At 41.5% G+C, this 27,730-nt stretch overlaps 2 protein-coding genes across 4 annotated transcripts in view; one reads left to right on the forward strand and one right to left on the reverse strand.

Annotated features, from left to right (window-relative positions):
- Gtf2h1 (general transcription factor IIH subunit 1) overlaps positions 1-23,036 on the reverse strand; it is a 29,028-nt gene extending 5,992 nt beyond the window's left edge. The window contains exons 1-11 of the mRNA XM_050130809.1: positions 22,812-23,036; positions 14,379-14,547; positions 11,617-11,809; positions 10,595-10,757; positions 8,549-8,642; positions 7,162-7,311; positions 6,954-7,033; positions 4,516-4,643; positions 4,315-4,402; positions 2,761-2,849; positions 1,061-1,178 (exon numbers count right to left, since the gene is read on the reverse strand). Of these exons, the coding sequence (XP_049986766.1) occupies positions 1,061-1,178; positions 2,761-2,849; positions 4,315-4,402; positions 4,516-4,643; positions 6,954-7,033; positions 7,162-7,311; positions 8,549-8,642; positions 10,595-10,757; positions 11,617-11,809; positions 14,379-14,532 (1,257 nt within the window). The 5' untranslated portion in view covers positions 14,533-14,547; positions 22,812-23,036. The remainder of the gene's footprint in view (positions 1-1,060; positions 1,179-2,760; positions 2,850-4,314; positions 4,403-4,515; positions 4,644-6,953; positions 7,034-7,161; positions 7,312-8,548; positions 8,643-10,594; positions 10,758-11,616; positions 11,810-14,378; positions 14,548-22,811) is intronic.
- Positions 23,037-23,387: 351 nt separating this feature from the next.
- Positions 23,388-27,730, forward strand: part of Hps5 (HPS5 biogenesis of lysosomal organelles complex 2 subunit 2) — a 41,556-nt gene continuing 37,213 nt past the window's right edge. The window contains exons 1-2 of one of the 3 annotated variants that reach the window (XM_050130808.1): positions 23,388-23,680; positions 26,967-27,115. In XM_050130808.1, coding sequence (XP_049986765.1) covers positions 27,008-27,115 — 108 coding nt within the window. In that variant the 5' untranslated portion in view covers positions 23,388-23,680; positions 26,967-27,007. The remainder of the gene's footprint in view (positions 23,681-26,966; positions 27,116-27,730) is intronic. The other 2 variants (XM_050130807.1, XM_050130806.1) reach the window with 2 other exon arrangements.

Consider the following 27,730-nt stretch of genomic DNA (forward strand, 5'->3'; position numbering starts at 1 on the left):
CGCCAAAGACAGGGTTTCTGTGTGCTCTCTTTGGCTGTGCTGAACTCACTTTGTAGCTCAGGCTGGCCTTGAACTCAGAGACCCACCTGCCTCTGCCTCCCAAAGGTATGTACCACCATGCCCGGCTTGGCATTTGTCTTATAGCAGTTTTATTCCTATGCAAACATGTTATGAACAGTAACCAGAGTGAAACACTTTTTTGACGCTAGAAATGGTCTGTGTAGAAAACCCCACATACCAGGAATACAGCAGATCTCTTAACAGAGCCTTTGAAAAAAATTGATTTTACTACTACTTTTTATATGTGTATGTGTGTCTGTGTTAGTGAATATACGTGTGTGTGTGTGTGTGTGTGTGTGTGTGTGTGTGTGTGTGGGCACACGTGCCATTGGTATCCAGAAAAGAGTATCAGATCCCATGGAGCTGAGTTACAAGTGGCTGTGAGAGTTAACCACTCACTGTGGGTTACGGGAGCTAGATGTTGAGTGCTTTGAAACAAGAGTAGCATATACTACTAGTCTCTGAACTACATAACTATCTTTCTGGCCTTCACAATTTTGATTTTTGAGGTTTTAGTTTCTTATAGTCAACTATGGTCTGACAAAATTAAATAGGTGACACCAAGATAGCTCAGTTTGTAAAGGTGCTTGCTGGCAAGTTTGACAACCAGGGCTTACTCCCAGGACCCATATGGTAGAGAGAACTGACTACCCCAGGTTGCCCTGTATGCTTCGAGCTAGTTATGCAACTGCTTTGCCCCCCCCCCTTTTTTTTGAGATTGGGTTTCTTTGTGTAGCTTTGGCTGTCCTGTAACTCACTCTGTAGACCAGGTTTTCCTGGAACTCACAGAGATCCACCTGCTTCTGCCTCCCCAGTGCGGAGATTAAAGGTGTATACCATCAGGCCCACTCAGTTTCCTAACTGAAAAGGGCCTCATGCAACCCAGTAGAAAAACAAACAAATAAACAAATGTTCTGTTACACAGCTCACTCTGGTTGCGCTTATAATGTGGGGTAGCAGCTACAAGAATTCTGCCTTTCAAACAGTGAAAGTCACCTACCTGAGTTAAGTTGGGTGTATAAGCTTCCATTTCTTGTCTAATACTTTGAAAAGAATTAATAATGTCCTGACTTGTTGCATACTGTAATGACTGAATTGGAGTAGGACCATGATAATACCTGGAGGTTAGCACAGGAGAAATAACCAATTAAACATAGAAAAGGTGTTCAATATCAGTCTTTCAAATATTTTAGCATCAACAAAACATTCATTCCCCATGGCAAAAACTGATACCACACTTGAAAAATCTAAAGTTACTAATTTCTTTTTAAAATAATTTTACTGTTATTATTTTAGTTAATATGTATGTTATGTGGTGGTAGGCAGGTAGGCGCATGTGAGTGTAGGTGCCTGTGGAGACCAGAGGTGTTGGATCCCCTGGAGGTGGAGTTACAGGTGGTTGGGAGCCACCTGATATGGGCGTTGGGAACAAACTGGAGTCCTCTGTTAAGAACAACATGTGTTCTTCACCATGAAGTGATCTTTCCAGACCTTATAATTTAATTTCTATAAAAGGCAGTAAGAAAAAAAAATAGCATGAAGATCCAAAATTTGAGCCTGTGAAGTGGCTCTGAGGGTAAAGGTACCTGCTAAGTCTGACGACTTGAGCTGGGTCCCAAGTGAAAAGAGGAAACAGATCCCAAGCTGTTGTGACTTCTACACATTTGCTGTGACATTCACACATACTGACTTCCACACTTCTGTGACACACATACATATATACCAATAAGTGTAATAATAGTTTTCTTGCTGGGCAGTGGTGGTGTATGTCTTTAATCCCAGCACTCGGGAGGCAGAGACAGGCGGATCTCTGAGTTTGAGGCCATCCTGGTCTACGGAATGAGTTCCAGGACAGGCTCCAAAGCTAAGAGAAACCCTGTCTCAAAAAACTAAAAACAAAAAAACAACAACAAACAACAACAAAAAAAATTAGTTCTTGGCTTTAATCATTTAGAATGCATTTCAGGTGGTTATACACACACACACCTTTTTTTTTAGATTTATTTATTTATTATGTATACAGTGTTTTGCCTGGGTGTATGCTTGTACACCAGAAGAGGGCACCAGATCTCATTGCAGATGGTTGTGAGCCACCATGTGGTTGCTGGAAATTGAACTCAGGACCTCTGAAGCTTAGTCAGTGCTCTTAACCTCTGAGCCATCTCTCCAGCCTCCCCCCCCCCCTTTTGGTTTTTCAAGACAGGGTGTATTTGTACAGCTCTGCCTGTCCTGGACCTTGCTTTGTAGACCAGACTGGCCTAGAACTCACTGAGACCAGCCTGCCTCTGCCTCCCAAGTACTGGGATTAAAGACATGTGCTACCACCAGTTATGTTTTTTTTAATGACCCATTTTATGAATGTCTTGCCTGCATGTATGTCTGTACACCACGTGTCTGGTATGATTAGAGGTCAGGAGCGAGTCAGATCTCCTGGAACTGGAGTTCCAGATGAGTCTTACTAGTCCAGGCTGGCCTTCAATTTGCTGCACAGCCAAAGATATCTTTGAACTACTGCTCCTCCTACTTCCTCCCTCTTGCTGAGGTCACAGGTATGTACAATCATACCCAGTTCACAAAGTAAACATTCAAAAAGAAAAGTGTATACTGTACTTTTATAGCAGCCAAACTGACTTTAGACTTTCAGAGTACATTCTGTATTGACTATTACATAAGTGTTTCACTTCTATCAGCCAAACTGACCTGTCTGACTTCTTGAGATTCAGTGCAATTGTTTTCACAGAATTGTTGTTTCCCAAGTCTTCATATTCAATGGACTCCTGTAACTTCGCCTACAATTAATTGACAAGGTATTTTTAATTTTGTCAGAAACTGACTAAAAACTAAAATTAAGCCGAGAATGAAAAAGTAAGCCTTCCCACCACGGAGCTAGAAATGGCTAAGCTGGTGTTCTTGCCAATAATAAACATGAAGTACTGTGACGTGCCCGTCTCCACCCCCTTCCCCTAAGACAGGGTTACTCTGTGTAGCCCTGTCTGTCCTGGAACTCACACTGTAGACCAGGCTGGCCTAGAACTCCCTGAGATCAGCCTACTCCTGTCTCCCAAGCCCTGGGATTAAAGGCATGCAACACCTTCAAGCCATATTGGGTATAACTGAGACAGTTCCTCTATGTATCTCTGGCTGGTTTCAAATTTAACCAGATCCACCTGCCTTCGCCTCCTGAGTGCTGATATCAAAGCGGTGCACCACCATACCTGGCCTTTAAAAAATGCGTATGAGTAATATGTAGTATATGATATATAGACTTTTGATCCTATCTCAGTCTGCTAAAGGTTGGGATTACGGGTGTACCTATTATATCTGGTGCTATCAGCTCTTTTTGAAGCAATAAAGACATTCTCCATTTTGAATTAGGCCACACATATCCTACTATAATAAGTTGAAAATATTGCTAAGTTGAAAATGTGTTTAAAATCCTGATAAGGCTATCATAAAAATCAGTAATTGTAACATGGGGGCTCATCTATATGCCCCTTTTTTTGGTGCCGAGGAATCAAATCCAGCATCTTGTGACTCTTAGTAAATTCTTTACCACTACGTTATGCCTCAGCCCCATTAATTCTAACAACATTACAATGGCCGCATATACCTCATCTGTATGAATATGCTAAAGATATCAACTTTTTGCTTTTGTCTCGACTGCAGTCCTGTGTTAGGTATTTCTATCTAAAGCTTTGCACACTGCTCCCATCTTTTCCATAAATGTGTGGAATAGGAGAGTATAAACCTTTAAACTTCTCATGTGTACTGCTTAACTGTTCTCTAAGCATCCTTTCTGTAAACAGGAGAAGGGACTTAGAATGCAATGAAATAATGAGCAAGTAGCTACTTTGATCCACAATTTCTCATTCTCTCAAAGGAGAGAATGTTTTTAACCTTGAAATACTAGTTTAATGTTAGGAACAATTAACTTTCTTTGAAAACAAACACATAAAACTTTCTATCTACTGTCTTTGTTGAAAAATTTCCCCCAGAAAACAGAATCACACACATACACAATTTATATGTACACACAGGGAAGGAAAAATTGAAAAACTACTGATCAGAACTGAGTCAATGGAAAGTTTGCTGGTTAAGCTGACACTGAGTTTTATAATGTTCTGCAAGTGATGGTAATGCCTCTTCTTGGTTAAAATCAAAACCAGCCTTAGGAAATAATAAGCAATATAAAGAATTTAGATACTTATACCCAGAGAAATGCAATCCTCAAATGGCCTAACTTGATGTCCATACCCTTTTGACTGCTGGCTGAAAGCAGTCTGTATCTCCAGAATTTCCATCTATGCTGCTGGGCTCACCATTCTGTCCATTTTGTGCTTGTCTTAAAAACAAATGGAAAACAAGATCATGTTAAAATTGCTGAACTGAACACTACCACCATTTCACCTGGTTATCCTGAAAAGGTCCGTGACAGTCTCTACATGTATACTTAACTGTTTCCTGAGACCAGCAGCCAGGACCATGGCACTATGGTGGTTAAACCTTTTGATGATGGCAGCATTACTATTTTCCTTTATGGATTTGGAATTGGAAGTAGATGGTAAAGAGCAAATGCCATAACCCTGTGAGAAACAAGTAAATACCAAAATAAAAATTTGACTTATTATGGGTACAATTGGGTAGCTAGATATGGACTACACACTTACAATCCCAGTGTTGGGACACAGAAAGAAGTGAAATCCTGGGACTTGTTTGCCATTCAGCACATACCACCCAATGAGAGATCTGGTCTAGACTATCAGGTCAGTGATCCTAAGTAATATCCCAGCACAATTACACTCTTGGTCTCATTACCTCATCTGTATGAATATGCTAAAGATATCATATATACATGTCGAAGCTTCTTACTATAGTCAGTGGCGGTTATAAGGTGGAAGTGCTGAAAATAAGGGATGGTAGAGAGTTTGTGTTAAATGGGTAATTTATTTCGCACCCTCTACGGTTCAGGGAACACTGTGGAAGAAGGGCACAAGGAATGGAAGAATTGGAGGATGGAGTGGCATGTGGCAAAAAGGCATCTTCTGGACATGATGCCACCATTGCACTCATTTCAGCCATTGCACAAGACTTGCATAAAATTGGGCATAACATTTATCACGGGCGGGGATAAGCCCATGACTATTGGCAATTGTCTCTGGGGAAAGGAGTGTCATTTTTCTCAGTAGTGCAGTTACTGAAAAGCTGCCTATGCTTCAGTAAATAAACTACCATGGTCATGAAAGAAACCCTGACAAAACTCAGTGGGTCACAAACATACAAAAGACATGAAAGTAGAAGACTTATTGGGAAATTTCATCAGGAGAGGGGAACAGCAGGGGTATTGGAGTGAACATGACTAAAATTCATCATGTTCATGCACACAATGATCTAAAAGAAATGGAAAATGAAAAGGTGCATGGAAGCTAAGGAACAATGGCTGAAGTTGCACCTGTCCCTGTACACACATGTACACAAACACATACAGGCTCGAAATGAACAAACAAGAAGATGCAAATTCAACTCCTGGTTTTATTATATTTTCCAGCTGTTAGTCAGGGCATGTGATCAACTTTCTAAGGTCTAACTACAACCAGCCCTAACCCCTGCAGTTATCCATACCACCTTTTCTGTTTTCTTCACAAATTTTCATTTGACAATTGCCACTCAATCTGTTCTCAGCAAAATGTAGCTGCCCTTAGTCAGCCTACTCTTGCTCAGTGGCCTTCCCTAGCACATGGTATAATTTTTTTTGTAATTATTTGATCAATTATTAAAACCCTGTAAACCAGCCAGTTTGTTAAGGTTAGGAAATAAAGGAGCTATGAGGGAACATGATCAGCATTACTGGAGGGGAGGTGGCTCAAGTCACTACCTAAGCAAATGCTAATGCTTTTTAAATAAAACACGGAAGAGCCAAGAATAGGTCCATGAGGATCATCAAAGGTTTGTTTAATTCTGAATGTAAAATACCTAAGCAGAGGAACCAGACAGAGTGCTCAATGGTTAAGGGCACTTGCAAAGGGTACAGGCCCAGTTCCCAGAACTCACATAGCAACTCACAACTGTCTGTAACTTCAGTTCCAGGGTATTGGATGCCCTCTTTTCGCACGCATGGGCACCTTACCTGCATGTACATGGCACCCATTCAAACAAGCAGGTAGGCAACTAAATTTTTTTTTCATAAAAATTTAAATAAACACCAATCTTACAGTTGAGTAAATGATTTGGCACCTTTGGAGTTAGATCATTACATAATTAGTATTCACAGAAATGAGCAGGAGGCCTGGAGTCATAACTGTATGGGTTAATACCAATAGAGGCTGGCAGATAAGCAAATAGATGTATGCTTGTTTACTAGAACAATGGGGGTGAGTTCAGTTTCTGGAGGACTGCTCATGGGGAAAGCTTAAAAATTATTTCTAAAGAGGTTAAGCAATTCACAGAGAACTGAGTTCTTTCAGGCAATTTTAACTTACTTCTTAAAGCATGTGTGTATGATCTATATGTGTGGTGAGCACGGGTGCTCTCGTGGAAGTCAAAGGACAACTTTTGTGAGTTGGTTCTCTCCTCCCACTGTGGGATCTGGGGCTCAAACTCAGGAGGTCAGCCTTGTGAAACAAGTACTTTCGCCCCACTGAGTTAACTCATTGGTAGCCTAAGACAATTTTAATGGCAAACAGCAGTACCAAAAAGTCCCCGCCCCACTTAAAAAAAAAAAAAAAGATGGAGACTCAAACTCGGGGCTTGTTGCATACTGAAAAGCACTTCTGACATGTTAACAGTACTCTTTTTATTTTAGGGTATTACAAGTGGATTATCTAATTTAGGGCATATTTAAAACAGAAACACTGAAAACCAAGAAAAGATCATTTTGTTTCTTTATTATTTCTTACCTCATCTAACGATTTATCTTCCAAAGCTGTCAAATCTAGCATTGGGTTTTTTACTCCTAATGAAACCATTGTTTTTAATCCTAGAAAAATCAATGAAAACACAGGTTTAAAGCTTATCTTTCTCAGATATATTTAAAAGATATTATTAGTAGGTCTAAGAGTCAAGAATGGCGAGGTGAGTGTCAAGGGGCCAGGGAGAGACGCTTACCCTTTTCATCTATTTTGGCACATTCTGCAAAGAGATCCTTTGATCCTGTATTTAGTCGGTCCCTGTGAAAATAATGAGACTGGAAGAAACGTGTCCAGAACTCCTTTTCCGTCATGTTGTGTGGTACAGTTTCTGCATATTTCATTTTTACTGTGGGGAGAAAAAAAAAAAAACCCACATAAGATCTTATATAATGAGTTCCTATTTCTTAAGAACCTTTCAACTTAAGAACTGGATAAATACTAAAAGTTTTCATGATATTCATATACTACAGGATTATAAATATGGAATAAACTTTAATAGATTTAGGTGAGGTACCATCTATGAATCTTTACAAACTACAAACATTTTTTTCAATAGCATACTTGGAAATCAGACCTCACTAATACAAGAAAATGTTAGCTGGTGGAGAATGAAACTTTTAATACTCATGGTACTACCAGTTCAGCTCTCCTGGAAGCTTCCAGTTTAGTTATCAGTGTTTAGAATCACTGCCATTTACTGTTTAGGTCACCCTAGAGCAAACTGTTTTCTTTGTACATTAGTTCCTTATTAGTACCTACTTCATAGTATATTTATGATGATTAAATATATATACACAAAGGGAACACTAAAGTCTGTGCTAATATTCTAGAACAGTGGTTCCCAACTTGTGGGTCACGATTCCTTTGGGGGCTGCATATCAGATATTTACATTACAATTCATGACAGTAGCAAAATTACAATTATAAAGTAGCAACAAAATAATTTTATGGTTGGAGGTTACCACATGAGTAACTAACTGTAGCATTAAGAAAGTTGAACTACTGTCCTAGAAATGGCAAGCAGCCATCGCTGGGTAGGTGAGACCAGACAGTATCTGACTCAAGGAATAGTGTTTAGAGAGTAGAGTAACTGAGAAAGCCGTGGCTCTCCTTCTTGGCTGCGTATCACAAGCCATCAGGGCTGGGGTCAAGGCGCGAGTGAGGGGATGAGCTGGGAGTGGGGCAGAATAGCACACTTACTGTCATCTGCAGCATTCACTTACTCCAGCTGTGCTGAAGGCTAAAGAGCCCCTGATAGGCTTTTCATTTCTACAAACAGAATTCATCTAAACGATTCCTTTAATCATCTAAAGTTAAAATCAGTAACTGGGCTGGGCAGTGGTGATGTACACCTTTAATCCCAGGACTTGGAAGGCAGAGGCAGGCAGATCTTGTGGGTTCAAGGCCAGCCTGGTCTACAAGAGCTAGTTCCAGGACAGCCAGGGCTGTTACACAGAGAAACCCTGTCTTGAAAAAACAAAAACAACCAAAATCCCAATCACACCAACAAACAAAAAACAACAACACCAAACCCAAACCAAACCAAACCCAAACCAACCCCCCCAAAACTTGAGTCATCTTACCTGCTGGATAGGTCCTAAATATAGATTCAATGATATCAGAAGTTAAATTATATCTCAAACCATTACAGCCATCTGTTTGGGGCCGGACATCAGCCTAAAACAAAGACCACAAATATAGGTACTTACATACATTTGTTAGATATTCACAGAGTATATCTAAGCTCCCAAAGGATAATACAGAGGTGAAATAGACTTTTGAGCAAACTGTAGACAAAGCAAGCCCCATACACCAACCCTATACATATGACAGGGCTTAAATAAGCCTGGACTTGTTTGTCAGATTCCAGGAGACTTGTAAGCCTGCTTCCTTGTAAGTCTGAAATGGTTAAACAGACATGTTCAACAGTGGCCAACATCGAAATCTAGTCTGTGGATAGCTGCCAAAGCCTCTGTGAACCTTGGCTAGTAGTTAAATGGACACTGGCTAACTGGTTTCCTTAGGAAAGGATCTATGAATCTGACTCACTGCTAATTCCCCAGAAACAAACTAAATACATGTAACAACTACTCATAGTTTTTAGTTTGTCTGCTGAGACAGGGATTCTTTGGAACCAGCTTGGGCTGGAACTCTCTAAATAGTCCACGCTGGCCTCGACCTCAAAATCCTCCTACCTCTGCCTCCCAAGTGCAGGGATTACAGGTACACACATTCCTGGCTTCCTATTCATATTCTTGTTAATGAGTAAATATTGATCTCATCCTTTCCCTATATAAAAAAGACCCACTTCTTAATTGAAAAGATAATGCAGCCCTAATTTTCCTATTAGATAGGTTTCATGATCATTTTTCCAAATAATTGCAGTCTCTGTACTATGAGTGAAATACAGCAATCATTTTACAAAAGTACCAGAGCTGGGTGTGGTGACACAAGTCTGTAATCTTACTTCTCTAGAAGCAAAGGCAGGAAGATCGACTCAAGTTTGAGGCCAGCCAGGGCTATACAGTAAGATCTTACCTCAGTGTAAAAATACCATTTACATTTAAAAGATTATTTTAGAAGACTACCATTGACAACAAAATTTCCTTTCTCTTTGAACCAGGTCTCACTATGTAACTGCTCTGGAACTCATACAGACCAGGCTTCCTTGAACTCAGAAATCTACCTGCCACCTGACTCGTGTGCTGGGATTAAAGGCATTTGCCCTTACACCTAGAGACAATAAAATTTTCACTAATTTACTTCAAAGAAAATGCCAAAAATTTTCAAGAGAAACTGCTATTTTTGGCTTGGAAAGATGACTCAGAGGGTAAAGTCCAGGAAGATTGAGTATCAATGGCCAGAACAAACTAAGATAAATTGGATGCCGCAGGGCATGTGTCATCCCTGTACTGCTACAGAAAAATAAAAGGGGGAAACAGGAAAAACTCTGAAGCGAGCCAGGACACCTGGCAGATGCAGGAAAAAACAAACCTCGAAACCTACAAGAGACTTGGTTCAAACAAGCAGAGGTAAGGACCAACACCTAAAGCTATCCTCTGATCTCCATATGCACACTAAGGCACACATGTGCCTGTATTTATACACCCCCCCTCCAACCCCAGAGGATTTTCCCTTTCTGTTGAGACATTTTCTCACATAATTGAGTGGGGGTCTGAATGCGAGGCTCCCTAAGTCTCAGACATGAATATTCGGTTCCCAGTTAGCAGCTGTTTGAGTACAATTAGGAGGTATGGCCTTGCTGGACCAAGTATTTTACTGCGGTTGGGCTTTGAGGTTTCAAAAGTTTCACACCAATCCCAGAGATGTAAGCTTTCAGGCACTGTTCTGGCAGCCTGCTGTCACACCTTTGCTCATTCATCATAAACTCTAACTCTCTGTAACTGAAAGCTCCATTTATAAGCTGCCTTGGTCATAGTGTTTTATTACAGCTATAGAAAAATATTAATATATTGAGACTGTTCTTCAACCACTGATCCTCCTGCCTCTACCTCCTAAGTGTTGGTATTACAGATATGTTCCTCCAACCCCTAAGTGTCCCTATTATAAAAATGCTGGAGTTTTCCTATTCCTAGTTTTCCCTTCAGAAATCTAGAAAGGTCACATACCAGAAATGCTGCAGAAATGCCAACATCCTGCTTGTAATTGGATGTAGAACTATCTGTTGCATTCACATTTAAACGATTGGCCCAGAATTCCTCAGCACTGATTACTTGGCTCATAACAAGGTCTTTATAGAGCTGGAATAAAACTGGATCTTCTTGGAGCATTCTGGTGATAGATATAGTAAATGTAATTAAACTTCTGTGATATTCACATGACTCCTTTCATTTTGTGATGGTTGCGCAATAGAATTCATTGGATTAGATAATTTTTAGAGTAATAAATGAAGTACAAATAAAGGGAAGGAAGTGTGAAGAAGCAGACTAAATTTTCTAAAACAAAGAACTGGTTTTATACATCTTTGCATGCTTACAATACAAAGTGCACTTTGTATTTGAACAGTACTGTATTTTCCCCACACACAAGGTGAACAAGAGGAGGAACAGTCAGAGTTCACAGTACTCATTCATCATTTTAACAAGCACAAGGAACTGTAAGTACCAATGACTTGGAAAGATATTGTTAACGAAATAATTTCTATTGCCAGAAAATGTCACCGCTTTTGTATCTTTATCTTTCACACTATGAATTTTTTTAAAAAATATTTTTTAAATAATTGAATAAAGGCTTTTATTAGGGCATAAGAAAAAAAAAAACTAAGCACACAGGGAGAAAGAGCCTCTGGTGGTAGTGGTGGGTGGGGAGAGTGAAGGGGGATGACTCAGAACTCTGAAACCCCACACTATGGATTCTGGGCTTCTTATTCACAAACATACTTCTAATAGTTTGGTATCTCCTGTTATAAGAACTGGGGAAAGAGCAAGCAACCAGTGTAATGTCAGGTCTCCTAATCAAATGATAGACCCGATGCAGTAACTTTTAGGGCTGCATGGTCTTGTCAGAAGTCACACAGCAAACACATGTTAAAAGTAGAGAATCAGAGGCAATGACTGCACGGATCCTTTTTTCCTACGGGGAGATGTGCCAAGCCCTTAGTAGAGTGGGGAAGCAGAATCTACACTTTTACCTGTTCTTTTCTTCCAGTTCTTTATTGGCTTTCCGCTTGAACTTGGGCAGTAACTGCTGAAGCAGGTCCTTCACTGCATCCCGTTCTTTCACCGCTGTGCTTTCATTGGAAAAATGGAAGTTTGTTGTGTCCCCCGCATGCAGGACCAGCTGAAGTTGAATTTTAGCTTTTCCTTCTGGACTGATTTTCTGGCCTAAAAGCATGAAGCTAATTAGACGAGGACACTCAGACTGTAATCCCAGCACTTGGGAACTGGAAGCAGGACAATCAGAACTTCAAGGACAACCTGGGCTATATCACCAAGCCTGAGCCTAGCTTAGGATACAGGAGATACTGCCTTAAAAGCAAGTAAGCAACAATGGAAGTGAGAATAACCCAAGTACATTTTATAAATGCATGACATTGTCAAAAAAGGTTTTAATATGAAGAAAAAAAAAAGAGTGAAACTGAGAGTGAATGATTAAGGAACAACCTGGGAGTTGGCAACAGTTAGTGGAACTCTTGCTCATTTCCTATGAGGATCCCACGTGTGATTTTCAGCAATGCAAAAACTTACCTGTCTCTAAACAAACCCCAAGCATACAGGTATTGAGAATATTTTATGTAAGTCTACTGTAGTATACTTTGGAAGAGGTCAGAGTCCACAATCAATGTGCCTTTTTCTTTGGAGGCAGGGCCTCTTATAGTCCAGGCTGTTCCCAAGCTGTTTGTAGCTAGAGATGACCTTGATCTTTTGATCTTCTTTCCTCTATGTAGTATGTGCTAGGATGTGCCACCACACTGGGTTTATGTAGTGTTGGAGACCAAACTCAGGGCTTTGTACATGCTACACGAGCGCCCTACCTACTGAGCTACATTCCTGGTCACTGAAGATTTTCTTCATCTTCATCATCATCATCATCATCATCATCATCATCATCATCATCATCATCATCACTACCACCATGAGCATTTGAAGATTGAAATTGCTTAATTATATGTACACAGCAAAACTTGTGTTCTTTTTCTTATGTATTTTGTCTTCATGTATGTATGTTCACCATGTGTATGGCCTGGTGCCAAGGAAGCCCGAAGAGGGTGTTGGATTCCACCCCAAAACTGAAGTTACAGATGGTTGGGAGCTGGCATGGGGTCTTCTGCAAGAACAGCAAGTACTCTTTTAACATCTGAGTCATCTTTCTAGTCCCAGAACCCATGTTCTTAATAAATGGCTGTCATAGCAACAGTGCTTTTCCTCCCTCAAAGAGTTGGAGACGGAGGGCTTTGTCCCACTAAATTGGCAGGCAACTCATGGCAGTGTGGCATACTGTACAGAGTTCTCACTTTACCGTAAATAGATTTCTGATATGTGTGTGTATGGAGTGAGGAAGAGACAGACAGACACATATACCCAGAATGTCTCTCATTTTGTAGTCCAAGTTGGCCTGAAACATGGCTGACCTGGAATTTGCCATGTAGATCTGCCTGTCCCTGAATCTTCAGTGCTAAATTTAAGGCTTACACCATCCACCCAGTCCTTTATTTCCTATTTCTAAGCAATACTAATACAAGTAGCTCCCAGTTATAAAAGGAATTTTTTTTTATTATTTCTTTGGGAAATTAAGATCCTAAGTTATTTCAATGGAAAAAAAGGTAGGGATCTCGGTCATTTCCAGCTGTCATAGGGAGCTGAATCGCTGGGAAAGGACTGTTACTTGCACACAAAGGATGTTTACTGGCATGTTCACTGCTTTTTAATTTTAGCTTAAAATCTACACAAGACTTTTATTTATGAAAAAACTCCTATAAATAAGTGGATCTATACTAATGGTCACAGTTAAGGACTCTCTCCTGGGCTTAGTCTTTTTTTTTTTTTTTTTTTTTTTTGTTTTTTGAGACAGGGTTTCTCTGTGGTTTTAGAGCCTGTCCTGGAACTAGCTCTTGTAGACCAGACTGGTCTCGAACTCACAGAGATCCGCCTGCCTCTGCCTCCCAAGTGCTGGGATTAAAGGCGTGCGCCACCACCGCCTGGCTCCTGGGTTTATTCTTATTCAAGACCGACCCCCCCCCACACACAGTTTAGGTGATTGTAGAAATCTCTTTCAAGTTAAAGATTCCAAATTTCTGGTGCACTTAAACCTACTGTTCAACTGCAAAATACTATACATTTTGAACAAATTCCAAGATAACCTTGCAAATATGGAAAAAGAAGGTATGTTGATTTTAGCCTTTAAAGGTCAATGTTCTTGGGTAGGGTATTGTAACTCAGTGGTAGAGTGTGCACCCAGAACGCAAAGAGTCCTTGGGCTCCTACTGTGACCTCAAAAGCTCCATATACCTCCATCTACCTTTGTTATAAAGTTGAGTCTACTTTTTCCAACAGATAATAGCCATATCAAAATTAGGTAACTTGTCTAAATGCAAAATTTTGGTGAAGGGACAATCTGCCATCTTCTACCAACTTACCTACAAAATCTCAAAGATATTAGTACACAGTTTTATTATGTGAAACTATCTGCAGTAAAAGATTCTAAAGTAATCCTTAATTGTCCTTCAAGAGAGAACAGTTATGTACCAGACTGCATATCCACTCAAAGCAATATTATGGAACTTTTCAAAGTACACATGGAAAAAAAATTTTTTTTTAAAATGAAGATAGGTTTACACTATGTAAATCTGCAAGGTATTTGATGACCCTATTTTATAATTACCACTGTATGTTCTTCAAATATAAAATATAAAACTGTCAGACTACACATCAGATATTAGTACATATGACTTACATTTAATATCTGCATACATATGGCTGATTGTAAATCTATCTTTGCCTTCAGGTGCCCAAGCAATTCTTTCTGCCATGAGGTACAGTGCTCCATCCTGCTTCTTCTGACGAACCTTCTTCACTATCAGCAACACTTCTTCAGATGAAGTTGCCATGATGCCTATAAGGTGCTAATGGGGGGAAGGGCGAGGGAGAAAAATCAAGTACATAAATGTAGGTTAAAAATAAGTAAATAAAAATGGATGTTATAGGGGCTGGAGAGATAGATGGCTCAGTGGTTAAAAGTACATGGTGCTTTTTCAGAGGACCCAGGCTGGATTCCCAGCACCCATATGGTGGTTCATAACTGTCTGTAACTCCAGGTTGACCAAACTCCAGGGATCTAATATTCTCTTCTGGCTTCTGCAGGCATAATATACCTGTGGTTCACATACATACATGCAGGCAAAACACCTATACAAATTAAAAATAAATAGATGTATAACTAACATACCAAGGGCATTCTGATTCTTTTAAAAATTGTGTATGTCTACATACCACAACCCAAACCACACAGAACATTTTTAGAACACCCCCAATGCTTCTCCATGCTTGTTTCTAGTCAATTCTTTTCACAAGCAGCTAATTCCCAATTTGTATTATCCCAATTTTATTTTTAGCACAGGAATGCTAGTAATGGCATGCTATGAGCATGCCTGTAATCTAGTACTCAGGATTGTGAGGAAGGAGGATCAGAGTTCAAGGCCAGTGTGCACAATAGTAAGACAGTTTTCAAGAGTGGTGGGGCGTGTCGTGAAGAAGCAGCAATGGTAGATTATACAAGGTGCCATTATTAACTTTATTTAATCTCATTTAGTGTCTACTTAATAATCTTCTGAAGCAGCCTCTATTGTTAGTTAAGTTTTATAGATAAGAAAACTGTTGTGAGATACCAAGATGATTTTCTGAAGCATCCAATTGACCTCAGAGTTACCTACATATGTCACGTATGTTCTATATGTATGACTAGATGGACAGACAAGTTGATTATTTCCCCTGATTATCTACAAAAACATGAATTTTTGCATTGCAGGAGCTGATTTCCCTGGATCCCACAAGATGACAAAAAAGAACTGATTCCTGACAGTTGTCCTCTGACTTCCCAGAAGGTAAGCTGTATTTTATGAGTTGGTATGCACACAGGCACTCATAGACTGATTAAAATGGTTGGGAAGCTCCACCTAGTTCCATTCCTCCCATTCCAGACCCCTGAGCATGCCCACCAAGCCATCAGCAGCATTTCCTCCTCCTCTGGAACTCAAGACCCCCTACAGGCTATTTAAAGACCTGCTAGACCTGCCGCGTGCTCTCCCCATCCTGCCTTCCTAAAAGTCACAGGAAGTGCTCCACCTTGCTTTGCTCTGTTTATTAAATCTGGATTTATTAAGTTTGATTTGGCTTATCCCTTCAGAGGAGGAACCCAATAACTGGGGATCCATTACTTATCAAAAATGACTAGCACTTAGGAGAAGAAGGCTACATATAGGGAAACTGTGGCTCAAACGGATTAAAGCCAAAATAAAAAAAGTCTTACCAATAGTTGATTATTTATAAAACCAAATGTAGAATAACATGTGGGTAAGAACTAAAAAAGCATTAGTTATTTTTAATTTTGCAAGAGTAAATATCTACTTTGTAACATTTATGGAGCTACGAACCCCCCCCCCCTCCGTTTTTTGGTATAGCAGAGCTATCCTGGAACTCAGACCAGCCTGGACTCAAAGACAGAGATCTGCCTACCTCTGCCTCTCACGTGCTGGGATTAAAGGCTTGTGCCACCACTGCCTGGCATCTGTTAAATGCTCAATATCAAGTTTGTATAGATATTCCTAACAAGTAATTAGGAAAAATTTAAATGCTCACCCTGACTACAGAATGTAAAATGATATTATGCACTATACAAAACACATTTTAGGAAACATCAATCAAAACCCGTGAAAGATTGGAGAAAAGTTAGGAGGGAGTTACTACATAATTACCCCAATAATGTTAATCAGTTGTTTGAAGAAAAGCTCCAGCAAAGACAAGCCTATAGCAGAAGCTTCCAATGAACTGGGCTTGAAAAATAACAGAAGCACCTCTCAGCGGGGAAGTTAAGAAAACAAATGGAGTGAAGACAAAATCTGGAAAGTAAAGAGTTCAGCACATCAACAGAACCGAATTTTAGTACTTAACAATGGCCTTTCCTACATAACACAGAATCTATTTCCACTAAAATTTATTTGAAGCAAGGCTGAGATGCAGCTCAGAGGTTAAATGTTGTCCCAGTATTCTCTAGGCCCTGGGTTAATCTTCCCCATTAAAAATTAAAAAATTCAGAAATAAGTTACTGAACAGTAGGCACAACTGTCAATTGTCTCAGATAATTTGCTTGCCAAGTTTTTCTGGTCATCTGTAGTATCTTTGTTAGTATAAACAGGACACATTTGGAAGAGCTAAGAGACCCACTGGGGTCACCCTACAATGGCTTCTGTGATTTTCAGATTCCTTGGAGGAATGTCCTTGTGTTTTTCTCCATAGAACTCTGTAAGAGCTATAATACTTCTTTTATGAAAAGTACTGCTATAGGCTACTTTAAACCCAATGCGGTCAATGAAAAGATGTATTATTTTATGGAATTATCTGTCATAAGACTCTTCTTTACAGTTAAAACCCTGCACGAAGCTGCATGTGTATGTCTTTGTTCTCAGACTTGATACAGTTTTCTCTCTCTGCTCAACTGGTTTCATCAATTTTATTGACCGGATTCTAATCTCCAAAGTTATTACTCTTTTCTAATATTCTCCTCATAGCACTTACTTTGGGGGTGTTTTGAGACAGGGTTTCTCTATGTAGCTCGGGCCATCCTGGAAGTTACTTTGTAGTACAGGCTGGCCTGGAACTCACAGAGATCTCCCTGCCTCTGCCTCCTGAGTGTTAGAATTGAAGGTCTGCATCACCATCATCTTGCTAATAAATTTAAGTAATTCTCCTGAAGCAGAATGCATAGGCCTTCATGGCTCTGCACCAGGTCTTCTGATAGATTATGGCTTCCTGAATTGTGTTTTTATGAGGTCCCTGAGTATGTGAAAGTGTGGGCCTGTTTCTTGTGCCTTCTCGAGGGCTCTTTTCTTCTTTCTGCTTGTTTTCTCAAATTCTGACAAATTTTTTTTTTTTAAATCTTACTATATTTTATTTTGTTATTATCCCTTGGGAGTGGATCTGGATGAGAACTAGAAAGAGAAGAGGGAGGAAAAACTATATAATCAGAATATATTGTGTGAGGGGAAAAAAATCTATTCTCAATAAAAGAAAAAATCATTGAATTAAAAAAAAGGGGAGGACACACAAAATAGTCTCCAAAATCAAGATCTTATAATATACAAAATTAAAGGATACACTGCTTTTCAGCGAAATGTGCTGAACATATATGTACTATATAACATATTTCCTTAATATTTTACAATGTAAAGGCATGACTAAAAACTTTACAAAAACACCACCCCCTTTCAAAACTATAAGCATATTTTCAAATTCCACCACAAGTAAACTACCATTTGTTTTAAAGCCTTGGAGATCATACTGGCTGTGGGTTTGAGCTCTGTATATTAAATGCAGTTTGGGTTCATAGTACCATGTTTTTCTTAGAGATGGAACCCAGGAGTAAAGTTTCACGTAGGTAGCTCTTCTCAGCCCTAACGTCCCTGAAGTGGGCACTGTTTGGCATGAAATATTTAACACTGCTGTTACATGTTTCTTGGAACCAGCAGCCCAAGTTGGCATTTAGGATATGTGTATACTTTAAATACTTCTCTTGACTTCCAAAGGTTTCTGACATATTGGAAATCATAACATGAAATCCATAACAATATGAGATCCATAACAATGGTATCAAATTGCACTATATTTTACCTTCCAGCATTAAATATGTGAAAAAACATGTATATATATCCCTTGGTAGACTGCAAGCTTTAGAAAGATTAAGGTTCAATGTGTTGTGTTCATTATAATATAGCACCCAGCAGCACAGCAGAATCCTCAAAAGGATCTATTATGTACTTATAAAATTGAAAGAAAATCTTTATTGAAGAATTCAGCCTTGCCAGGACACAAGAAATCTATACATATCTATCTTCAACTCAACTACAGGATACTACAGCTTTCTATTCATAGACCAGATAGTCATTTTTCACAAAGGTTCCTGAAATTGGATCCTGCCCTAGAAAGATCTGGCCCTAACATATTAGGAAAAATTTACAATGGTTCAACAGAAATCTTTAATTTCTGAATGTCTCTAAATTTCCATTACCCACCTCTTCTATCAAAGTATACAGAAAGATAAACTCTTTTATCTTTAGCACTCTTGTTTCCTGGAAAGGAGGTGTATGCAAGAGTGAGCTATATCTACTAGTGTAAGACATGGGTATTTGCTCAGGATATCAAAGGCAGAATGAAGAACTGCCATGTTCAAAGGCAGTCTGAGATACCTGGTAAGATCCCATCTTAAAGAAAATGAGTGGAAAAAAAAAAAGAGTGAAAAGAGATTGAGAATGTTTGCTATCAAAGTAATCAAAAAATGTTTTACCAGTACAACACAGGAAATAAAACCTCGGAGGTTCCTTTTTGCAAAGGAACCCCAAAGGGGTTGGAGAGATGGTTTATTAGTTTAGAGCATTTGCTGTTCTCAATTGATGGGGACCTGGATTTGGTTGCTAGCAACTTCAATTCCAGGGGATCTGATGGTCTCTCTTCTGGCCTCCTCAGGCACCAGGCACATAGGTGGTGGGGGCACAGACATGTAGGCAAAACAACCACACAAAACCACAAAAATTAAAAGGAAACCAGAGTGGACTGTTATTGTTATAAGCATGGTTTCACAAACGAAGTACTAAGGAAAATACTAAGTGCACTATAGAAGGAAATAGGCAAATACCCACTAATAAAAAACTGCATGCTGATAGAGTATTATCACTAAACTTAAGAGAACTCCAGTGCTAGGATCAAAAGGCATGCACCACCACGCCCATTGCTTTACTACTTTTAACTGATTCTTTTTTTGACTGCTATTATCTTCCAGGTATTTTTAAAGAACACATACTCCTCTGTACTTCACTTATTTCTGCTGTGGAATATTCCCTCTGAATACTGTGTGAATATATGTCACCATGATTGGTTTAATAAACAAACTGACTGGCCAATAGCTAAGCAGGATAAAGTTAGGTGGGAAAGCCAAACTGAGAAAGATGGGATGAGGAAGGGTGGAGTCAGGAGTTGCCAGCTAGATTGAGTTGGAAATACAAAGTGGGATAGAGGTAAAATCTATGAGCCTCAGGGCAGCACAAAAATCAATGAAAATGGTTTAAGTTGTAAGAGCTAATTAGTAACAAGCTTGAGCTATTAGCCCAGCATTTATAATTTATATTAAGTCTCTGAGTCAGTTATTTGGGAGCAGGCAGCTAGAACAGGAAAACACCTATACTTTTCTTTTTCTGAGACAGTGTTTCAATACGTAGTCCTGACTGGCCTGGTACTTACTATGTAGACCAGGCTAACCTCAAACTCAAGAAAATCACTGCTTCTACCCACCAGGTGCCGGGACTAAGGGCCTAGCTCTTAAAACTGCTTTTATATACCTGTACTTCTGTAACTACTGTAAAAGAAATTCAAACCCATCAATCTCATTCAGTTGGCCAAGTAAATACAACAAATCTCTCCTTTTAAATTGGGTGTGGTGGGGCTGGAGAGATGGCTCAGTGGTTAAGAGCACTGCCTGCTCTTCCAAAGGTCTTGAGTTCAATTCCCAGTAACCACATGGTGGCTCGCAACCATCTGTAATGAGATCTGGTGCCTTCTTTTGGCATGCAGGCATACATGCAGACAGAATACTATATACATAATAAATAAATAAATAAATTGGGTGTGGTGGCTCAAGCCTATAATCCCAGCACTTAGGAGGCAGAACTGTCTCTATGAGTTCAAGGACAATTTTTACTACACTCAGGAGACCCTGCTTCAAAAAAGATTCAAGCCTGTTAGCTAATCTAGGCACAAAATTCTTTCCAGAGCTGTCCTTATAAGACATCAGGATGCCACCAGAGGTTATATCCCCCTGTTTTATGGTCTCGTCATGTGGCTATTCTGGTTTTGGCTTTTAAGAATCTTTGATTAGTTGGCAAGAGATTTGGTGCTCCCAGGTGCCCAGGGCGATGTCCCCAGTTAGTTCCTGGGGCAGCTGAGGACAGAGAACCTGAAATGACCCTATCCTATAGCCATACTGATGAATATCTTGCATATCACCATAGAACCTTCATCTGGAGATGGATGGAGATAGAGACAGAGACCCACACTGGAGCAACGGACTGAGCTCCCAATGTCCCAAGGAGGAGCAGAAGGAGGGAAAATATGAGCAAAGAAGTCAGGACCACGAGGGGTGCACCCACCCACGGAGACAGTGGGGCTGATCTATTGTGAGCTCACCAAGGCCAGCTGGACTACGACTGAAAAAACAAGGGATAAAACCGGACTCTCTGAATATGGCGGACAATGAGGGCTGCTGAGAAGCCAAGGACAATGCCACTGGGTTTTGATCCTACTTCATGTTCTGGCTTTGTGGGAGCCTAGCCAGTTTGGATGTCCACCTTCCTAGACCAAGATGGAGCGGGGAGGACTTTGGACTTTCCACAGGGCAGGGAACCCTGACTGCCCCTCAGACTGGAGAGGGAGGGGGAGAGGAGGGGGGGGGGGGGGGAGGGGGGGGGGGGGGGGGGGGGGGGAGGGGTTGGGGGGGGGAAAAGGGAGGCGGGGAGGGAAATGGGAGGCGGAAATCTTTTTTTTTTCCAATAAAAAATTATATTAAAAAAAAAAAAGAATCTTTGATTAGGCCGGGTGGTGGCGGCACATGCCTTTAATCCTAGCACTTGGGAGGTAGATATCTCGGTGAGTTTGAGTTCCAGGATAGCCAGAACTGTTTCACACAGAAATCCCGCCTCGAAAAACAAAAACAAAAAACAAAGGTTTTGACAACTGTGACTCAGTGGTTTCCAAATTGTGTTTTTAGGGAATGTCCTTGGAGATAAGATGCTGACCCACCTAAATTCAGATTCACTGAAGCACACTGATTTTTTTATGTTGGAATTCCAGACAAAAATTAATGGGAGAAATGTTTCTCTTTAAAATGTTTTAAAAATCACAAGGCTGGGACAGGAACAGGGGCGGGGTATGGTGGTGCATGCCTTTAATTCCTGCACTGAGGAGGCAGAGACAGGTGGATCTCTGAGTTTGAGGCCAGCCTGGTCTACAAAACAAGTTCCAGGACAGACAGTAATATAGAGAAACCTTTTCTCGAAAGACAAACAAAAAAACAAAGAAAAAAAAAAAAAGAAAGGAAACCCCAAGTTCGGCTATTGAGAATATTGTACGGGGCCAGACCTGGTTGTTTTCAGACCTGTCATTTTTCTGTACCCAGGCCTGCATGCTTATCAGCCTGCACTGAGCTGGATCCACAGTCCTCTATTTTTTTTCTTTGCCGGTTCTGGTGACGAAATCCAGCACCTTACACATGTCCAGCAGGCAACACTAACTTTGAGAGGCATTCCTGACTCACAAACCTCTGTTTTACCCTGTTTTAAATGGGAGTCTTTGAATGAACAACAACAACCAAAACAAAACGCACAAAAGTAAGATTAAATTGTGTATATGTGAGGCTACAACTTCCGGTAATCGGTTCTCGCCTTCCAACACGTGGGTCCCACAGATGGAACTCAGGCTTAGCAGCACCTTTACCACCTGAGCCATCTCACCGCCGCCCTGGGCAAGTTTTAACACCTTTCTCCCACCCTTATTTTCCAGACGGCAAAAATGGGCATGTAAGCGTCAATTTCACCGCAACTTAGCCTTTGAGAACACCGTAGAATTTACAAAAAATAATCGCACATTGCCATGTATCGGTCCACTTTCCATTCCATGGCTGTCAAGCCGGTCATACCTAAAACTGGGTGTATGGCTCACGCTTAAATAACAGTTTGAAGAGCGGGATGACAGGAGGGAACAGAAAGGCACGCAGCCACCAAGGTGGGGACTTCTCCTACAAGAACCGAAAGACTCTCCCGGGCAGGCTTTCTAACGGGAAGGGCCTGAGTGTCCCGGAGAGGCCTCACTTCCTGCATTCTCGGGAGGTGAGTCTGACCCGGTAAAACCTTCGAGTCCGTCTCGCCGGAAGAACGGAATGCCTTCAGGCAGTCGCTCAAGGGTCAGGGCACCTCCTTCCCATTTCGGGATAAGGAGGGCAAGCCACCCAGCCAGCTTGCGGGGCCGTGAAGACTTCTACAGCGAGGGGCCGAACCCGCGCCGTCCCGCGCCCCCGGGGCCTGTCAGACCCTCACCGCCCGCCCACCCCCATTCTTCGGTCTGAACTCACCAGGTGGGAGCTACTGCCTCCGGCCTGGGCTCCGGGAACCGCGACCGGTCAGGGTGAGCTCCGCCGCGCTCCTCACAGCCGCTGCAGGGGCGAGGCTGAAACCCAGCCGCCGCAGCCGTCGCCACCGCCTCTGTTGCCGGGGGGTCTCGCCTCCATCGCTGGCTGCGAGGGCGCTGAGGGCACGTGACCGGAAGTTCCAGGGCGGGCCTCTGGGGCACGTGACCACCGCTGCGGCCGCCATGACACCTTCCGCTAGCTCCAGCCCTCCCCCCACCGATTCCCGCCTGTTTTGTTTCCCGTCTCCGGCTTCGAGTGGCGAAGAGTTTCGGGGGTTCGGTTTGCCTCGTCGTTCTGCCCAGAGATCACCCGGTCTGGATCGGCGGCGCGTCCTCGGCCCGCGGCGGCTCTCCCACTGCAGGCCGCAGGGAGCGTAATCGCGACCGCGGCCGGAGGGGGCGGGACCGCGCGCGGGGAGGGGCATGACTATCACGTGACGAGGAAGTGCCGTTAACAGCGCTTTCTCCGCGTCCCCGGCGCCGCTGGATGACGTCGGCGAGGGCGGGGTGGGACTTGGGGGGCGACCAGGATTCGAGTCTGGAGTTGAGGTTCCGCTGTCAGTGCGTGGGGTCTGTGAGGCCGGCGGACGGAAGCGGCTGCTGGGCTTTGGAGGCGTCGCGGCTGGCTTGTCAGCCTGCAGCTCTGTGAGCCTCGCTCGGAAAACCCGCGTCCCAGACTCTCCTCCTCCACAGCGACAGACGCCGTTTAAAGTCAGGGCGGTTTGAAAGGTAGTTGCGATTGACGAGAGCTTGTGGTAAGGGACTGCTCTGCTCACCCTCGTCTCCAGCGGGGCCTCCAGGACCTAGAACACGGTAGGCTCTCGCAACGTGGAATGAATGCATGCATGCATGAATGAATGGATGCATGAGCGAGTTGTTAATTTTTCTGAGGCAGAGTTTCCTGATCATTATTTCCTGAACAGGACGATTCTCTTCTGGAAATAAAGTCGGCTAATCCTCCTCTGCATAATTTCTTCAGTTTTTGTTACCCTTGTCTCTGTGGAGTCTTTCCTCCCGTGCACCTGGTGGGACTAGGTGCGTTGTGATCTGCGCTGGCCGTGTAAGCAGCAGCCATTGTCTACTGCTCTTGATTATCATCAGGATAATCCGGGGAAATGGAGAAAACGTTTACATCTTTCGTGTGTTCTACTTTCTGTTATTATTGGGGAGAAGGTGGCATGACACAGCACACACAGAGGACAACTTTATGTATTTGGGTCTCTCTTTCCAATTGTGAATTCTTGGGACCAAAGTCAGGTCTCCTCCTCCTCGTCGTCTTCTTCTTTTCTCTTGTGTATTCTACTTTCAAGCCTACTTTTTGTGTGCGTTGTGACCCTTGGGAAATCCAACCTTTTAAAAAGATGTTAGATGTTCACTGATTTTTAGCAAGCGTTTGCCACCATCTTCTATAAGCTTGGCGTTTTTATAAGTTTTTATTTCATTTTATTTATCTGCTAGCACACAGAAGCAATGTTTAAACTCAGATTTTTTTTTTTTTAAGAAAAGTAGGGCTTATTGGTTCGAACAGCATAATTAAAACTACAGAAGTTCACATTTCTGGAAGGAAAAAACAGGATGTCCAGAATAGTTGAATAATAGGAGAGAGGGTAAGGAGATGAACCTAAAAAGGAAGCACTGAGGAGATAACATTGTATGGAAAAGGAAGCTATTCTTTGCTTTTAGCTACTACTAGTAACAAATGAGTTTTAAGTCTTCTCTACTCAGAATGCCAAAAGAGAGGCTTTCTTCTTTCCCACAGAGTTTCTGGGTAAAGTGTCTGCCTCATCTTCCTTTCTTCATACCTCATTCCTTACTTTTAAATCCACGTTTTCTAGCACTGCCCATAGCACTTTACAGGAATTGTGTAAATTCTTCACAGCAAATCCTTCAGTGACTCTGCAACCTACCAAATTAAGTTAGGTCCCTTGGCTTAAGGTTGGAAGCGTTTTGTACCTCAAGTCTAAATTATGGCAACAGCTTTCTTACTCTGTTATTTCCATTTTATGTTTAACTGAGGACAAAACTTGTATTCTCTGAATAGCTTCAGCACTTTCTGCCTCTCCTCTTTCAGTTCTGCCTGCAGCCCTTCCTCCTTCCTCATGATAAAAGCTGACCTGGGAACAGTGTACTCCTTTAGGATGTTTTCTCTGACTGACTGATTCCTTATGAGAGCTGTGGTATATATGTATGGTGTTTGTGATTTTCTCTTTATTTGACTGGAACTGGTTTCTGGGATTCTTTTATTGATCATGTCTGTCCTCACAACTATCTCTGTTATTTTCCTATTTAAGATAAATGACTGGAGGCTGGAAAAACAGCTTTGCAGTTAAGAGCACTGTGACCTCCAGAGGATGCTCTTCCAGACGACTCAGGTTCAATTCCCAGCACCCACATGACAACTCACAACTTTCTTTAGCTCTTCTTCTAGGGGATCTGACAAACACCAATGAATATAAAATAAAAATAAACTAATTAGAAAAAGATAAATGACTGAAATTTTTCTTGGGTAAGGAATTGTCAAATACTTTGAGTATAGTCATGCTAAATTTTGTTTGCTTGTTTCAGAATATACAGTTATATACAGAATATACAATTATAGAGGTCAAGTTGTACTGAGAACATAATAGTAGCATAGAATACATGTATATAATTAAAAAAAAACCACAAAGGCGGGCAGGTACAGTCAGTGATAGAACACTTGCCCAGAATGTAAAGATCTTGGGTTTGAGTCTGTCACACCACAGAAATGAGAGAAACCAGCTTCTACATGTTTCTGTGTGTTTTACCACTGGAAGCTCTGAGAAGACTAGGATTTTTTTGTCCTCTGCTATGATCTTCTAGACCAAAGTCTAGCATATGAGTGATGCGCAGTACATATTTGCTGAATGAATAAATGTGCTTCTAAAATAGTGTCAATACAAAGCATAGACAAAAATACAAACAGATGCTTCTGAATTTTTTCATGCTATCTGTGTGCTTTAGAATTTTTAATTCTTTTTTTGTGTGTGTTGGTGTGTGTGTGTGTCCATACCCATTTGCATGTGGAGGTCAAAGGTAGATATCACGTGTCTTCCTTGATGTACTCCCCTGTCAGGCTTCTGTGTGGGTGCCAGAGATCCAGACTGAGGTCATGTCTGTGCATTAAACCTTTTCCCCACTGTGCTGTCTTCTCAGCTGCTGCTGCTCCTCCTTCACTAACTTGGTAGGTAGGAGAAGATGGAGAAGTTAAATTAGTGAGGAGCGGTTTTGAAGCTGCCGATGTGCCTTGTAGCTGCTTGATATTTATTAGCCACGATCAACTCCGTTGTGCTCCTTGCCATTGATGGCAAGCCCTCGAGCCCGCCTCTTTCAAGCTGTTTACAGATAAAGCTCAAAAGGCAGCAGAAAACTTGCACACTGGTCACTGAAGTGATTGGTTATAGGACTCCCGCTTTCACAGAATTATACCCGGACTCATACACCGTCATGGCACTGCTGACACTGGAGGAAAGTCTCAGGAGGATGATGAGAACCTCGGCTTAAAGCCTGCAGGTTCTGGCGTCATGCCCATGGTGAACGCTGCGCCAAATACAAGTGCTTCCTTGTTTGTCATGTGCGCTGTCAGGACTGAGTGGATGGCAAGCATTTGATTTTTGATCATATGAAAGATGAACATCTTTGAACACAACAAAGACCGGCAAGATCACCGATTTCTTTTCTCTTTTCCCATGGAAATTGGTGACATTTGACCCCCAATCCCCCCCCCAAAATGTACTTGAGAGCAGTTGAATAGATAAAATGTTTCATTTGGCATTATATTTGTGGTTTTTTTGAGACAGAGTTCTCTGTAGCTTTGGAGCCTGTCCTGGAACTCATTCTGTAGACCAGGATGGCCTTTAACTCACAGAGATCCACCTGCCTTTGCCTCCTGAGTTCTGGAATTAAAGGCGTGCACCATCATTCCTAGCTCAAGCTAGGTATGTCCCTCACAGTGTGAATGAACCTTTGCATGTAATTGGTACTTAGGTCTACCCCCCAACGCCCAATTTCTAGAGATGGTTGCTTCTTTCTCTGTTGAATGAGTGATAATTTTAAATTATATTTTGCAATTTTGTTTTAGTGGGAAATCCTTTGCAGAACAACCTTCATCTTTCTGGCTAAATGACTTTTGTGCCAGTGATACCAGAAGCCTACAGCCATGTTCTTGCAGAATTTGAGTCCTTGGACCCGTTACTCACAGCTTTGCGGCTGGATTCTAGTCGTCTAAAGGTGAACTTCTGTTTTGAGACAGAGTCTTATGTAGCCCATTACTTTCATTTTATATCCAAAAATGTGTTTGTGTGCTCTGCCATTCTTGCTCCTACCTGTGTTCTTGCCCCTCTTGTTTTGTGGACTCTTGGGGCTTTTGCCTGTTTTACCTTACATGGAAGTAGCTCTTTCTTTATTTTTTGAATTATCAATTGATTCTTTCTCAGTTCTGGAATACACTACTATTGCCTCATTTTCCTTCTTCTTGGTACTCTTGCTGTCTTCTCTTAGGAAGTGATGTACTTTATTGGCATTGAAATAGTATAAATGAGCATATCCTATTTTGAACAACATGAATTACTGCACTTACTTCAAGAGGAGAACTTTGATACAGCCATGTGTAGGGGATAAGGCAAAAGCCAGTTAGCTCCTTGGAAAGTACATGATTCCCTGAAACCCCAGATTCTTGATCAAACACAGGAAAGTCACAGTGAAGAATAAAATCTTAATCACAAATGATTTTATTCTTAAATTTTTGCTGTTGCCTTAAATCACCCACCCTTCTCCCTGTCCCTCCTTTTCCTTCCCCTTCCCTCTTCCCTTCTCTCTCTCTCTCTCTCTCTCTCTCTCTCTCTC

This window comes from Alexandromys fortis, unplaced genomic scaffold (assembly GCF_014885135.2).
Source record: "Alexandromys fortis isolate MF-2015 unplaced genomic scaffold, M_Fortis_MF-2015_v1.1 scaffold_359, whole genome shotgun sequence".
NCBI classification, from domain to species: Eukaryota; Metazoa; Chordata; class Mammalia; order Rodentia; family Cricetidae; genus Alexandromys; species Alexandromys fortis.